Below are 17651 nucleotides of genomic sequence, written 5' to 3' on the forward strand. Positions count from 1 at the left end.
ATCTCGGGATCCACAGTAGAAACGGTGTGGTTCCAATGTAACATGCACGCATACACGCACGCTTACACGCACATACTCTCAGAGACTGCTGGCCTTTTGCACGCTGAGCCACGCTGTAAAAAGAAAATGCCTAGACGACGTACATCCTCAGTAGGGCACACAGAAAGATACACAGACGGAACGACAGACAGAGCCATTTGCAGACAGTACACCTCCTACAGAAACACAGCGTAGAAATCCAACGAGTCACAATCATACCATCATAAGCACTCAAAGAGTCTGCCAGAATCTCATCATCAACTTGGGATAAACAGATCATGGATTGGTCAGAGTGTCTCAGGACATGGCGTCGACTAAAGCTATGGCCTAAAATGTTCGTCACTGATGAGAAAAAAAACGACACTACAATGTTAGGGAGGGATTAGTGGAGAAGAGTTCCAGTAGAACTAGGAGACAAGTCATTTTATGTTTGTTTGCGCTCGGGTGTTGTGCTCTAAGAATAGAAGATCTACAAGCTAACAAGGTGACGCAGCACGACGCGTTGTGAGCTTGTAGATTGGCTATTTTCAGCATGCAACCAAGAGTAAAAGTTCACCAAAATAATTTTTTGTCGACAAAATCAACTGTAGATGTAGCCGACTAAAATCTTAAGATATTTAGTAGACTAAAACTAGACTAAAACTGAAACATTTCAGATGACTAAAATATGACTGAAACTAAATGAAATCTTATCCAAAAGACTATGACTAAAACTAAATCAACATTTGCTGTGAAAATCAACACTACTCGTGGGACGCAGTCTACCTTCTCCTTCATCTTCTCGATCTTCTTGACGGAGCTCCGTCTCTGGTGTCTGTCCTCCAGGCGGATGCTGAACACGGGGCCTCCTCCCATCTGCTTCTCCTCCTGCTTCTCAGCCTCTTTCAGCTTGCTCTCAGCACTGATGCTCTCTGCATGGTACATGTGGTAGGTCTTCATCACCTGGACAAAACGGGGGGCAAAAATGAAGTCACTTAATGTTTAACATACATTTTTGTCATTTTGGTAACTATTTTTGGAGTCTGAATTTTAACACTTTGAAACTGCCAACTAAAATCAGTCATCACCAATTAGTTTCACAATGGGCAGCCCCCCTTGCTAAAAGAAAAAAAAAAGAAAATCCAAAAAACAAACACACAAACCAAAGACAGATTCTGTTTTTATACTGTCGGACCACAGGATCCACAAATCATTGCAGTTAAAAAAAATAAAAATAAAAAGTGACAAGCTGCTTTCATCGCTCTGAGTGAATTTAGACACAGTCTGGTTTGAAATGAGGGTTAGAGCGAGGACAAGCACTCCAGCTGAGGATTCTGGGAAATGGAATCAAGGAGGTCCCCAAATACTGAACAATCCCTTCTAATAGCTGTATGGGCAGTGATGACATCAGGTCATGACACATATTAGTGCCTATATACCAGAGCTATTGACTCTTATGACTCTCCCATATACTTACATTGTGAACAAAGAATATCCATATAAATTTCATATGCAATAATTTATTGCCAAAACCAATTTACAGTTAATTTGGAATTCTTTTCAGTTTTCTCAGAGATGACATCAAGAACAAGAAGAATGCTTAAGTACGTAAAGCTTGCCATTGGGTCAGTCACCCAAACACTATAGTTATAGGCCTATAGTTTCAAACAGTACTCTATACAGCAGGGCTTGACATTAAGGCTTGTCGGGGCAAGTCATTCTAGAGTAAAGAGAATTAAAGTGGATTAAAAAGTTACTTGACCGTCGGACGAGGTGATTTCTTTTCACAATTATGTGACGCTCCTATGGCTTTGTGCTGTAAAGGCAGCTATGACAGAAGATAAAGATATGGTAAACCAGATGACTTTGTATCATAAAGGCATGGGTCTGTCAGTCTGTCGTGTATTCTTTTTTTACGGTGAGGCTCAGCGTGCAAGAGGCCAGCCGTCTATGAGGGTGTGTGCGTGCGTGTAATTAATAAATTAGTATAACGGTCAGGTAGCCAACTGTATTAATGTGACATCTTTTCTGCACTCACTGGAGCCCATTCAAAATTGTATTTCCAACACAACTGTCACACTGGAACCCAGTAACTATGGACAAATGTGAGTAAAAAATACGGGTACAAGGGTTATTGCATAACCAAGTGGGTTATTCCCAACTTGCAACGTTAGCAAGTCCGACTTACGTGGTATACGAGTAGGCAGTAAGTATGTGTGTATATATATATATATATATATATATATATATATATATATATATATATATATATATATATATATATATAAGCAGTGACTTTATGTTATTTGCAGTTTATTTGCTGCTTGATTTTTGTCTAAACAACAGTACAAATAATTCACGCAGAAAATATGCCGTTTGATGAGTTCATCAAAACCGTCTACTTTTGGAACTACTCAACAGTCAACACACAGCATAATTAAATTAATAATAATAATTTCCCTGGGGGATGCATCCATGCATCCATGTGTAACAAAGCGTCACATTGAGCTGTGTGTGTGTGTGTGTGTGTGTGTGTGTGTGTGTGTGTGTGTGTGTGTGTGTGTGTGTGTGTGTGTGTGTGTGTGTGCGCGCGCGCTTCATGCCTGTTTGTTGGTGTAATGTTCAAGCATTTCCAAGTAGACTAGGCATCGTCTCATGTACAGTTTGTCCAGAGAGACGTTATGATATATAACAGGGAGCTAGTTGTTCAGCTAGCCAGGAATGAAGTGACAACGTTGTCACAGTAGTGGCACAGAATGAAAACAGATCTAACACATTGACTGTCTGCAAAGCATAAACGCTTTGCAGAAAGGTGATTTTGAATGTAGGTGATGTGAAGGCTATCTGGAAATTGTTAGGCGTTTATACTGCAGAATATTTTAGTACCTCTCGGACGCCACTAGAACAGACTAATTAACAGGTTTTTAAACCTCTGGGCTCTACTGGATTTGACCAATGTGACCATGTGACACCATGTTCCCAGCCAACATTATGGGCAGCCGTAGCTGAGCGGGCTACAACCGTGAATTATTTTATTATAGAGAATATCCTATTGATTACTTTTTTCATCGCATGGGACACGGACGGTCGCCAGTCTTAACACTTGACTCCCCCACGTCTATGGGCCCATGTGAGAGCAAGATTCTCAACCACTAACCCTATCACCCCCCTGGGCAAGTACAGCTATTTGAGCAGCCCTCTGTAGGGAGAAGCTGTGAAAGAACACACACACACGCACAAGGGGACCAGAAAATACCCTCCATTAATCCATTAATCCAGTATAAGCATGGCATCAGGTACTGCATGGTTCATAGTTTATAGTGGTGATCAGGGCACAATTATCATAACGTACGGCATCATTAACCATGATCTGAGGGAGTTGGCCTAATTTATTTTAGGTCTTATTAAATTCTACATGATGGCACGCAGACAGTTTACCCTACAATGACATACCACTATTAGTACTAGATATCATTTACATTGTGTGTGGACTTAACGAGCACTGAAGCCTGCTGGCTGTCCTGTCATCACGCTGAGGCCATTAGACCAAAATAATGTCCCCATGCAGGGAAACGCATCAACTTCATCAGGGACTTGCTGATTAAAGCATACTTCCTGAGGTTTGACTCACTGTTATCGGAGGAAAGGAATTACACACACTCCAACGAGTCCGCCGATCCATTAGAAAGTGACTCATGCTCTCTATGGCAGGTGGCACCGAACTGCCTGCACTGAATTCTTTAGAGGTCGCGACACGGGAGATCGTAGAACTCTTACTAAATAAAACGCCGGGACAGAGTGTGTTATGAGACACAACGGACTGGGATTATGAGCGCTCTAAGAACTGTGCTGATGAATCACCCACCGTGGGAGTTGGGAGAAGAACCACTGAGGCATGGCCATGATGCACGCACACACACAAGTCATAGTTTAGAGAACTTACTGACTATGATACACAGACAATAACACGAACATTGTCATTAGTGAGGGCACTATTGACAGGTGGGATAGTAGTGTGATTCTGTAAAGCTAGGGAGAGGAGAGAGGAGTGGAGTCAACAAACCTTTCCACATAGTGAACCTAGAACAAGGCCATGCAGTGCAGCCATTTTCCCCGAGGACGGCAGCAATATGGCTACCCTGTGGTTTAAGCCAGAACCAAACGGCTCCAGTAAATTACAGCTGGCTTGCCTGTGGATGCATTACGCTTGTCCACATTAAAACCTCACATTCAGTCAAAATACAGACTCACCCTGCTCTACAATCTAAACATGGTTCCCCCAGAAACGGGTTATTTCTGTGCCAGTGGAACCAACGGAGCAAAATAAATCCTATTTGTTTTGAGATTATTGCCCTTTGGTGGGGACTGGGGGACGGATTGTGTAGCTCACCGTTTCTCAACCGGTGGTCCACGGACCACTAGCGGTCCTAGGTATAATTGTAGGTGGTCCATGGGAACATTTCTTTATGTTTGAAAAATATATATTCTACCTTTGTTCAAATCTAAAATATGTTCAAATAATATATCATAAATCCATCTAATTTAAGAAATAAAGCTCAAAATATAAACTATGCACAAAAAGTTAGGAAACTTGGCGCCCCCCAAGAATGTGTCAAAATTGCCTGCAATACTCTACTGTACTGTTGGTATTCACCTTTGTTGCTTGGTGCATTGAAAGATTGCAATCTCCCACAGAAATAAGGAAAACAACACATACTGGCCATTTTTTACACTTTGTTTCCTGACACCTGTTTCGGTGTCAGGGAAGCCCAAAATGAGAGTGAATGCCAGCAGAACATATTGCAGTCCATTTTGGCAATTTTTTGGGAGGGCGCTACCCACATGTTTAGCTGTGCTGCTCATTCCACAAATGCCCGATGCTTACAAGCTGTAACTCGTTGTAAAGGTGACTAATCAACGATAACAATGATATAAAACACAATAGCAACCCTGGTATTAAAGGGGAGATATAATGGACCGAAGTTGCGTTTCCTTACTTTTTTGTGCGTAGTTAAGTTGATCGGAGTTCAAAAGGGCTCTATACTCGGCTGCCTTCGTGTCTCTCTCTACACTAAATATCTTAGCCGGAAATAGCTATTTTTGGCACACGACACCGCAACTAAGTATGAATGCAGTGATGTAATATATGAATAAAGGTGGGGTAGGGAGGTGTGGTGGCCCTTGAGGACTGATCGAAATGTGGGGACGGCCATAGCTTAATGGTAGAGAGACTGCCTGGGAAACAGAAGGTCCCCAGTTCACGCCCTAGCCACTGTATGTGTCCCTGAGCAAGACACTCAACCCCAAACTGTTCCCGCAGCTTTCCCACTGCTTCCAGTTCCAATACTTAAGATGGGTTAAATGCAGACACACGCTTCACTGTATGCAGAATAATATACAGCAGTGGTTTTCAACCGTTTTCATATGAAGGCCCATTATTTATTCACCATTAGAGTCGCGGATTACCATTTGATGAGATTTAGTCTCTCAGACCCAAAACTTTAGAATGTTTTGTTATCGTTGGATAAAGATTTTGTCCACAATTCCATGCTGTATTGATGTGGGATAGGAGAAATAATAGGCAAACATCGATCAATATAAAATAAAAACGGGGGCGAAACGGGGGCTCACAACGCCTCGCAGTTGTGAGCTTGTAGATCGGCTATTTTCGGCAAAAAGGTTTGGTGTAGAGGGGAAAAAGAGCAGACTGAGTACAGAGTGAAAGGTTTATTAAGTACTGACGGTTCAAGTGGTTAAATATCTGAAAACACAAATTGACATGAATCCAAAATACACAATGATTGTGCTGTCAAACGACTAAACTATATGGAATCCATGAACAGGTTGTGGGGGTCCCTGCTTCATCTCTGTCTCAACTAAGGGGTCCTTGGCCTGAAAATGTTGAAGACCCCTGTGCTAGTGAGTCCAAAGCTCAAAAAGGTGGAGAACCAGTGGTGTTTAACGGGCCCCAGCGGAGAGCAGGGTGAGTGAGCGTGGGCAGAACACTCCTCTTACTGGGGCTGCTGTGTTTACGCTGCAGCTCCTTTTAGTTGGATGGATTTAGAAGACAGGCGAGACCTGTTATTTCACTGGCGGTGGCCCGCACAGGCCCTGTGGCTTTTTCTGATGCAACAGTCACCCACGCTGCAAACTCCTCAGTGCTGGTTTAGCCCTGTGAGAGTGTACAATATCTACAAATGCAACCTTTTGTGCAGTTACAAGTGTTTGTGCTGTGTTTGTGCTGTCTGTGTGTGTGTGTGTGTGTGTGTGTGTGTGTGTGTGTGTGTGTGTGTGTGTGTGTGTGTGTGTGTGTGTGTGTGTGTGTGTGTGTGGTTCAGCAAGGGAGCTGCCTGGAGGAGGAGACGTACATACATACAGTACATAGCCTACAGCACGCAACGTGTGTGTGTGCGTCCCACCAGCTCAACTCTGGAGTGTCACGAATTGTAGTAGGGGTGCAACAATTAATCGATTCAATCGATTATAATTATTTATTAAATATAATAAACAAATTGATAAAAAAAATTAAAATAAAAGAATTGTCCAAACTTTTCTAAAAATGATCTGCAAGCTCTACAAGCGCTGCAAGCTTGTAGAAGGAATGAAAGAAAGCAAAAAATTATATTATCGTCACAATATCTATTATGCATTTGGTGAAAAACACAAAACATTATATTAACCTATTCGTCACAATATCTATAGAGGTATTTGGTGAAAGACATAGTATCATGCTATTTGATTTTGTGCACATCTGCTGGCCCTATGTCACAATCACATTCATTGACCCGAGGTGTTGAACTCCTTGTGACCCCCCGGCTCCTTTTTCTTTTCCAAATATAGTCCCAAGCCGTTACCATAACAACTGAAGCTATGATCACACATCATGACTGGTGGGTCGCGGGTTCACCTCAACATCTAAATTGATTAAATGTGTGTGAATTTAGTGTTTAACACGCCAGCCAACCACTCCACACCGGCCAATGAGAAAGAGACATGGAGTCTTGTGAGGGCCACAATGGCTCGTCGTCCACACACACACACACAAAAATCTGTGGCAGAAGCTACTGAATTAGAATTCTCAACGGGCCTGAAAATTAAGGCCCGGCACTAACTGGGCCCTAACTGGGCCGGCCAGAGGCCCTACCCGGCTCGACTAGTTAGCATACATTTTAAGCCCTACCCAGCCCGAAAACGTACGGGTCGGGTATGGTCGGGTTTGGAAAGAATTTAGTAATAAAATAATTAATTATTAATAATTTTTTCAATGAGCCCTACCCGTTCCGACTCATTAGCATACATTTTTGGCCCTACCCTACCCTAAATGTCGGTCGGGTTCGGGTATGATCGGGTTCGGGCAGAATTTGAGAACTCTATATTGAATTAATTAATGAATACTGCAGCAGTTAATGTGATAATAACCATAATAGAATAAATATAGTAGAAAATTGGCCAATTTTAAAGGCAATTCAAATGAAATTCATGAGCACGTGTGCGCAGCGCACGCACACACACACACGCACGCACGCACGCACGCACGCACGCACGCACACACGCGCACACACACGCACACACACGCACACACACGCGCACACACGCGCACACACACAACCAACATGGTTTAAGGGTCTGAAGTGTCCTGGTGTGGACATTGGACGGGAGGAGGATTCAATAGGCCATGTCACAAACACATCGATTGTTTTCTTAACTACTGTCCGTCCCTATGCAGCTTTATAGAATACCCAATCAAACTGTTTGATCACCAAAGACTGACGACAACGAACGCCACAGGAAGCGCTGCTGTACAAGCCACGCAGGGGTCTATACGACATGCTGAAAAATCATTAAGGTAATCTATACATGCATTGATCTCATCCAGCTCATCCAGATTGAGCATGAATCTCAGCTGGTGGCCGAATAGAACCGGCTGCACAACTCAACCCAGTGAAATTAATTATTGATTAGTGATTTAAATGCCCTGCTCCTCTAAGGTCACACAACTACAGGCTCCAACATGCTGGGCTTCCGCAGATGTAAAATGTAATGTAAGTTTAACTGTTTATTTGGTTTTGTATTAATATTCTATAGTTAAAACTATTTAAACTATATTAATCACATTAAATCTAGTTCCCCTATTGCTATTCTGCTGGTGAACATTCAGCGGAATAAATAAACTAGTAAGACACCTCAGGGCGACAAGCAAATATGATGTGGACATCAGGGCTGTGGACATCAGGGATCTCCATATACGGGCATAAAAGGGATTTGTTCCCCTGGCATCACAGGGATCTCCATATCTCCATATATGGGCATAAAAGGGATTTGTTCCCCTGGCATCACAGGGATCTCTCTAACAGGGCATCATTAATATTGATGACATCAGGGAACTCCATATATGGGCATAAAAGGGATTCTGTTAGTGTGACATCACAGTGAAGTGAGAGCGTGATGTCAGAGCGGCAAACCCATTCTGGTAGAGTGGTTCCCCTTGACATCACAGTGACATCAGAGCATGATGTCAGAATAAGCAAAACAAGCTATGAACAGATGCTGTAATGACACATAGCTACCAGAGGTGTCACCAAAAACACTCAAAAAAGCAGTACTTACTGTGTACAGTTCATTAAGGACCTTCATCAAGTCTTCTTGGAGTTGAAAGGTTATTTCCTTGCTCTGAAAATGAAACGGAAAGGGAAGAGAAACTAAATTAAAACACATACCAAAACATTTAATATTGCATAGCAAAAATACATAATGATTGACCAGTAAGACTCCCTAATCGGGAGATAAGCGACCGCCATGTCGCATAAACAAACTTTAGAAGGCAATCATAGCCAATCAGGAGGGAACATGGGAAATGGGACAGATCCATGTTGATACTGTGTACCGCTTTGCGTGATTTTAGGGCAAAATTTGTAGGTGTCCAGTGGCAGCCAAGGGGTGTGTGTGCAAAGTTTGGCATGGATAGGGGCAACGGTGCCGGAGATAAGAGTAGGGCAAAAGTGTGATGTGACGTGACGGACAGACTGACGGTCGCAAAAAATAACAAATAATTATGATAGCATGGAGCTAGTTTAAGTGCCCAGAAGCCCAAACCATTAAACACATGAACCCACAGTCCCGATTCTGTGGCAAACATTCTGCAAAAATACCCTATAGGCATCAAAATAGATTTACAGGACTCTACTACAGAAAAATGTCAAACTGACTCAGATAAAGAATGCAAAACACAGGCTTTGCCTAGCCAAAGTGGATGTGCACGTACTGTAACCATATTTGAACTGAAGCGTAACAAAAGGGAGGCCACAACTGAATTAACCTGGAAAATATCATGGACAATGCGTAATCATGGACACAAACCTAGAAAAAAAAAACTACATTCACTCTATCATGTTTCTCTACCTCCATTTATTATTACACTTATTATTATTATTATGATTACTATTATTACCCATATTATTAGTCTGTTTGTTTCTCTTTTCTTTTCTTAATTTACTCTTACCTGCTATTAGGCTGATGTATGCTTAAATCCTAAACACTTTAAATTATTATGTAAGTAAAAAAAAAAAAAAAAAAAAGTACATTCATTCTATCATGTTTCCTTTTCAGTTATTATTATTATTATTATTATTACCCTTATCCTTTTATCATGTTTCCTTTATCTCCATTTATGTAATTACATTTTTTTGAGAAAAAAAGTAGATTATTCATCTATTCATTTATTTAATTATCACCAGAAGGTAAAATCGTATACTCTTATAACATATTCTGATTCCTGAATTGCTAGTGTTGATGTATATGGAAATTCTTCCAACATGTTTTTTCCCTTTTCTTAATTTTCCATTTATTTTTTAATTTTTTATTTTCCATTCTCATATCTGCTATGAGGCCGATGTATCCTTGAATTTCAAACATTCCTATAACTAATCACTGTATTTTACTCATTGAATAAGTAGGATAGGCTTCTACAAGCTTTCAGCTTCAGCCTATTCCTTTTGACCACATGTAACAATGACTAAGTGGATGTATGACTTGTAAAAATGTGAGTGATCAAATAAACTAAACTAAACTAAACTAAACTAAACAGTGGCAAAACATAAAAGTACTCACAATCGTGCTGTCAAAGCTGTAGTGATTTTTTTTTAAAGTACAATATTGGCCATTTGTTTTAATAAATAAATAAAGTAAAAGTACATCAAAACAGTCCAGTACTTGAGCTACTTCCCACCAGTGCAAACTACATTGTGTGATGCGTGAATACCTCTCTAAACATGTTCAACCAATCAACCATGATGCTGCAACAAGACCGTCAGACACGTACCCACAATGCATCTGCTCACATGGGACACGCTCTAGCAGTTACGTCATGATGGATCTCTATAGGCGCTTCTATTATTCATTTGACTACGCGTCTCACATTTCTCCTTTACAGATTCACAGCTCACGCGTTCATGAGGTTATAAGACATGACATGTGAATGTTTGATCTCCTCTTAAGTCAGCGGTTGATACTGAGGCTGTTACCTGGTATGATGTTTCAAGCCCTGGCCCGAGCCCCCCAAGTCTGTCTCTCTCTAAACCCAATTATTCATCCCCTAATCTCATTCTGGAAGCTCTTTCCCAGCAATAAGCTGCAACGAGGTTCTGAGAAAGTAGCCCTAGAACCCTGGCTAGGCCACTGCAGTGCTTTAACTCACCACCAATCACTCTTTAATTTGACTCTGAGAGCGTACAAATGTATACTCTCAGAAAGTTAGATCTGCTTTGTCACAAATTGATAAACACCTGTGTTTGGCCTTTGGGAAGGTGTGCAGGGATTGACCAAGTCACAGTTCCCGTCCATGATAGCAAATTACTTGGATGGATTTTTCAAACTAGACAACAATTGCCTTGTTGAAGATTCGAAGAATCAAGAATCAAAAGGGTTTATTTGTCACTCACTCATCCAGGTACAAGCAGCGACATGTTTGGCATGACATGGCCTGCAAGACTAACAACAGCAATATAATATACGGTACACAACATAACAAAAAGAGGTTTGTAGAGGGTAAAAGAAGAGCAGACAAAAGTATTTGACGGTTCAAGTGGTTAAACGTCTGAAAAATTTGAAAATACACATTAATCGAACATAATGACAGTGCTGTCAAACAAGTCTAAACTGTAAGAAATCTATGAAAATTGCAACACAATTCTATACAATATGTAGTGGAGGTCCCTGCTTCATCTCTCTCTCAGCTAAGGGGTCCCTGGCCAGAAAACGTTGAAGACCCCTGATGTAGAGTAAATCTAGACCTTGTAAATCTTTCATTTTCAAAAAGTCCTGTAAGATTGTGATATTTTTGGAATAACTTTTGAACACAAAACTTCTCTTACGGGGATCCCTGGCACAACCTATTTGCAGACGGACAAAATCAAGTTGGGGGTCCTTGACATGAAAACGTTTGAGAACCACTGCTTTACACTTCTGTGTGTGTGTGTGTGTGTGTGTGTGTGTGTGTGTGTGTGTGTGTGTGTGTGTGTGTGTGGGTGCGCGCTGTGAGCGAGAGTATCTACTGAGGTCAAGGACCTCACAGAGCCAGGTGGATCCAATTTATGTCCGTAGAGGTACACAAACCGCCCTACACTCCGTTACCACGCTGACAAGCCTTCGTCTAAAGTGTAAACACTCCACTGGAACAGCGGTACCAGGGTGGAAGGAATCTCTACCCTGCTGGAAACACCAGGTGGATGTTTCTCTCCTGAATGAAGCACTGCTACTGCCTGGCTCACACACACTGCAAAATCACACCGCCAAAAAGTGTACATTTAAATCAGAGTGGACCCTTAACTTGGGTTGCGCGCCCCCGACGACCCATATCTTTTCTGGGCCGGGGTCTCGCACCCCCCCAAGTTCACACCTCGACAACTGTTTTAACAAAGAAACGAGCATATATTCATATCAATGGACCTGTATAGTAGGTGTTGAGCGACGTTCGCGACCCCCCAAACATTGAATCACCATTGCACCACTGCCTACAACATAGTTAACAAACGCGCTTAAAGCGAAAAATGCAGCTAGAAGGCGGTCCAGACTAGCCTGACACTCAGCCTGAATTGCATTTCGTTTCACTCCATTATTCAGTCTGAAATCACTTCCCTCTGCAGCAGTTTATGGGATGGGCGTTGCCAAAGAGGCAGTCTTCTGCGATTGGTTCACCGTCAGACCAACACAACAGTAGCAAAGCAGATGACGTCGTGTTGTTATGTGGCTGGCTAGTGGCTAGTCTGTTGCTTGCTAGTGCTACTTGCTAACCAAAGAAACAGGCAGAATAGGAGCGCTACGAATTAGTAATCAAACACAACATAACATGTCTGCTACTGATGTTTCATAGCGAGATCGATACGATCACAAATTACCGCGACGGGCGACACAATGTTTATGTTTGGGAATGTTTATGTTTGGGAATCGCTGTCCACAAGTCGCTGATTCACAACGCTGATTCGCCGTACGGATTTCCAAACGAGGAAAACCTCTTCAGTGAGAGCAACACCAGACTCCCTGAATCGCCAAAACAAAAATGTAAAGGGGTGTGGCTAGCGATTCAGGGTCTGAACCAGGCTAGGTCCAGACACAAATGCATTTGTCGCTCCATCCGGAATCAATGGGGGTACATTTATTATAATCAAATTATTGGCCTAGGAAAGCAACAAAAACTAAAAAATATATTATTGAACTCATGGGGTGAGTAATCGATAGGGAAAAAAACATCATTTTGGGGTGAACTACTCCTTTAATTTCTCGCTGACTGCAATCTCAATTTGCCCTGTATCTTTCCCTGTAAGTCAATCTGGTCCTCTGTGTTTCTCAGTGCAGTGTTGAGGCTTGTGGGGAGGGAGAGAGAGAGAGAGAGAGAGAGAGAGAGAGAGAGAGAGAGAGAGAGAGAGAGAGAGAGAGAGAGAGAGAGAGAGAGAGCAAAGAGGATTATAGTGTGTGTCGGCAGTCAGACTGATGTCTGAAATTAGAGCGCCATGCCGGGCAGCCCGGGCTGCTTCACGCCAACCCCTCCTGAGTCCTGACCCCCCCCCCCCCCCCCCCCTCTGGTCTGCATGGCAGTATTTACCTGTCCACACGGGTCAAACAGCTCATGCTGTAAGCCTGGATAACCAGAGCTTTAGAGTCACCTGAGCCGGGCAAGGTGCACTCGCCTCTCTCTCTCTATCTCTCACACACACACACATACGCTGAGAATGGACAAGGGCTTTCACCGATGACCGACGACATCGCAACACATGGCGACGTGTTGTGAGCTTGCAGATTGACTTTTTTAATGTATAATCATTTTTTCGATACTTTTGAAATGTTTTGTCCTAAACTCCCAAAACAGGGACTCTATGTTGAATGTGGTTAAAAGAGCATGGACAACAATGTGGAAATAACTTTCAACCTGGCATCTCTATTTTCAGACAAAAAAACGAATATAGGAGTGGAAAAACCCACAACTAAAATGTCTTCTGTGAGCTGTATTTTGACCTGTCACACACGCGCGCACACACACACACACACACACACACACACACACACACACACACACACACACACACACACACACACACACACACACACACACACACACACACACACACACACACACACACACACACACACACACACACACACACACACACACACACACACACACACACACACACACACACACACACACACACACACACACACACACACACACACAGGGGTAGGTCTTTTCATTTTGCAGGGAATAACTGCTGCAGATTTTGCGGGCATGCGGTGAGGTAGAACCAATGTCGCAATATAATTATCAGGACGTGCCTCCTTTCATTTTACGCCGATGCCAATTGGGGGTTTCCAATCATGTCCCAATTCATTAAAAAGGGTCCTACAAATGGGTTTCCCCTTTTAGGCTCGTACCATCTGTATGCTAACCACATTAAAGAGATGAATGCACCCAGAGCAGAGGGAGGAACCATCTCAGGCTTTGGGGGGGTGATGGGTTTCATATTGCCAGTGACATTAATCATTCTTTAAAGAAGGATGCCCCAGGGCCACTGTGTGTGTGTGTGTGTGTGTGTGTGTGAGAGTGAGTGACACAACACATGTTACCACGTGCATCTTCATTTGATTATACACACAGCTGCAGAAATATAGAGCTACACACACACACACACACACACACACACACACACACACACACACACACACACACACACACACACACACACACACACACACACACACACACACACACACACACACACACACACACACACACACACACACACACACACACACACACACAGTCAGAGGTGGTATAGAGGGTCTTACGCAGAGGCTGTAAAGAACTCCATCAATCCAAGCAATAAAGCTGGTTTCCTATGTTCCTGATGTACGACTCATCGTAAATTCAGTGCAACAGCAAAGTGAAAGGATCCCTAGCAAACACACACTTGAATCCAATAGGATTGTGTAGAAGAAGCCAGTATGCATGTATAAATAAAAAGTAATGAATTAAAAGATCTGTGCAAGCAAGAAAGACAGCATTCCACTATTACTTCCACTATATATAACATTAATATTCTAAACAGGAAAGTCAATTGGTTCTAAAAACAAAACAAAAAAATACAAACTAAAAAGGTCTTCACCTCAGTAGAGTGCAGACCTCTGCCTTGGGTGTGGCCTATATCATCCCACTTTGCATAATCAAAGGTATGGCCTAATGATGGCGCCTGAGAAAAGGTCACGGGGTCACCCAAATCAACAGGTGTTCTCCTCATGGGTGCAGGAATGTGCACAGTGAATGTTGGACGTTGTGTCTGTGTGACAAAGGGCAGGTTTGGCCACACCCCGTTGCCCCTCAGTACGAAAAGATTACCAAGTTCTTCCTTTCCCCATTTAGGCCTAGAATTATTGAATGCTTTAAACAGTGAAAAATAGCAGATATACAAGCTCACAGTGCGGCACCGAGTGCCGCGCTGCGAGCTTGTAGATCTGCTATTTTTGAAAAAGTCGTGAAAATGTGTGCAAATCTTTGAATATATGCATTTTCAAAGCGAATGTTTGTAACTCAAGTTTTGCTTCTGGGTGGTCCCTGGAACTAAATATTTTGAGATGGGGGTCCGTGGCCAAATAAATATCATTTTGGGGGTCCTTCACATGAAAACGTTTGAGAACCACTGACACAGTAGTCTCTCAAGAACTGACTAACTGAGCTCCATTTAAGTGAAAAGGACCTTTTCTTTGACGATAGCTGGCCAGATTGCTGACATAGAAACACAATATAGTGTACCAGTTCTGAATGGGTTCAACAATACTTTTATGCAAAATATGCATACGTCTTGCAGATAATATTTACAGTCAAACAATCGAGAAAGCAATTAAATAAATGGAGCCCAACTAAATTATCAGCCATGATTTGACTTTTTTGATTGCAAACTGCAATTATGCATGCAATTATGCACCCGATTTTCAAACTTTTTCCTCAAAAACCCCAAAACAAATGTGCCCTGGACCACTGGACTGGGTTCCATCCAGGTACAGGAGTGGATCCTGGCCCAGTCTGTCTGCCCGGTACTGTTTTCAGGTCACATCCTCAGGCCAGAACATACAAGGAAATAAAAACACAGGTCTTTGATGTTGCTGGACGGGTGACAACAGCGCAGCTGTCTCCTCCGAGTTGTGAGGGCACCCCACGGAACAGAGGGGACTTCTGTGTTGTTTGTGACTCATTACCCAAGTTGTGCGGAGATCAAAGCCAAGGGGGGACGCTGTAATTACAGGGCACACAGAGTCTCAAGTCCCCTATGAACCTGGCCCTCCCACCGAGTTGTCATTTGTCTTTCAAAAACAGTCAATCCTATCTGGAGAGGAGATAGATAGATAGATATATATAGTATATATATTTGGCGTTAATGGCTTTTTATTGGTTGTAATTAAAAGCATAATAAAGGCTTTTTAACTATTCCTCGCGTTCCTTGGCTCATGAGTGTGCTAGAAGAACTTCCCGATACGGTATATACAGTAGTAGACTGTCACAACATTACATTGGACAGCCAACATGTTAAAAAAAAAACTGCAGCAATAAAACTGTGCTACATTATTTCCATATGCCATCAAACACTGATTTGGAAAAACAATATATGCATAGATTTTTTTCAGTGGGGTTTTCTGGAATGTGGGAGATGAGATTGTGAGCCATAAGTTAACCTACAAAGGCCTCTGAACTTTGAATTATAAGTTTGAGAGAGGGTAACGAAGTCTGTCATTATATCCAGCAATGTGGGAGGGGTCAGGAGAGAGTAAAGCCTGAGAAAAAAGCCGATCTACACGCTCACAGCGCATCGCATCGTGATGCGCTGTGAGCTTGTAGATCGGCCATTTTCAGTGTGCGACACCGGCGCACAGCCAACTACAAATCAGATCAAACTCAAGCAGCATGTTGTGAGGGGTGGCCCTCCCTGTTCCACATCTGGCCTCATTAGTACAACCAGGACCCCTCTAACCACAACCAAAAGGAAATGACTGCTGCAACTTCCTGTTTGTGTGTGTGTGTGTGTGTGTGTGTGTGTGTGTGTGTGTGTGTGTGTGTGTGTGTGTGTGTGTGTGTGTGTGTGTGAGCGTGCGTGCGAGGGGAGGCGAGTGAGTGCTGAAGATCACTCCTCCATACGACCGTATGAAACCGGAAACCATCAGAGATGCTAATCAATATGAACATGAATGAAATCCGCTGGCTTTTACTGCCCTTAGTGTGGAATTCAGACTATGTGGCAAAGGAGGGAAGGGAATTTAAAGGAAGGAAGGGGGGAATAGAGAGAGATAGAGAGAGAGAGAGAGAAAGAGAGAAAGAGAGGGAGGGGGGAAAAAGAAAGAAAAGTCTCAGTAGTTCAACTTGACACAGAGCTGGGCTCCAAAGCAGCGAGGCCGCTTTGTAATTTGCTGCTGCGGTGGGTTCATGTGACTCCTGCTGCACAGGACCTCCTAATCTGCCTGGGAGTTGTCGTCTTTGTGGTGGGAGGGGAGCACAGGCCCGGGGTTTTGGTCACGAGTCCACAGACTTGATGTTTTGTAGGGTAAAAGCCCGATTCATACGCACGACTGTTCACAGTGTTCAGTCGCCCGTCGAAAATAGCCGACATACAAGCTCACGACGCGCCGCAGACACCGCGCGTCGTGAGCTTATAGGTCGGCTATTTTCTGTGGCGCGGCACCATCGCGCGGAGGAGCATAAATTAAGCCTTTAAGGACATACTGTAGCCAGGCTGTGGTGGCCGAGGTTCCTCTGCACTGTAACTGCAGCTCACCAGAGTTCAACCACAAGCTCTGCAACAGAGCGTCGTACAGATCAAGCGAAGGGCTTGAATGCATATCATATATCGTTACTAAATATATACTTTGTTTTACTTAAGCTGAAAGTGAAAGATTGTTTTTCTACAAACACTAAATGCCTGGTGGCACGGGTGCCCAATTTGAACCGCCAGTAAAAATCTGGACTGTATTTGTGGTCAAATCGAGGAACAGTTTGGATGACGGAATGAAATGGACAATCAGGAAGGAGGGGTCAACGTGAGAAGTACTGTGTGTGTGTGTGTGTGTGTGTGTGTGTGTGTGTGTGTGTGTGTGTGTGT

The 17651-nt window shown here is 42.9% G+C and overlaps 1 protein-coding gene across 5 annotated transcripts in view; it reads right to left on the reverse strand.

The window, feature by feature from the left end:
• srgap1a (SLIT-ROBO Rho GTPase activating protein 1a) overlaps positions 1-17651 on the reverse strand; it is a 125623-nt gene that overhangs the window by 56559 nt on the left and 51413 nt on the right. For all 5 annotated transcript variants that reach the window (XR_013962481.1, XM_080736148.1, XM_080736147.1 and 2 more), the window contains exons 4-5: positions 8626-8688; positions 805-981 (exon numbers count right to left, since the gene is read on the reverse strand). Coding sequence is in view for 4 of the 5 variants with exons in the window: in XM_080736148.1 (XP_080592274.1) it covers positions 805-981; positions 8626-8688 (240 nt within the window). In the remaining variant the exon portion in view is untranslated. The remainder of the gene's footprint in view (positions 1-804; positions 982-8625; positions 8689-17651) is intronic.

Source organism: Nannobrachium achirus (genome assembly GCF_963921795.1).
Source record: "Nannobrachium achirus genome assembly, chromosome: 11".
Taxonomy (NCBI): Eukaryota; Metazoa; Chordata; class Actinopteri; order Myctophiformes; family Myctophidae; genus Nannobrachium; species Nannobrachium achirus.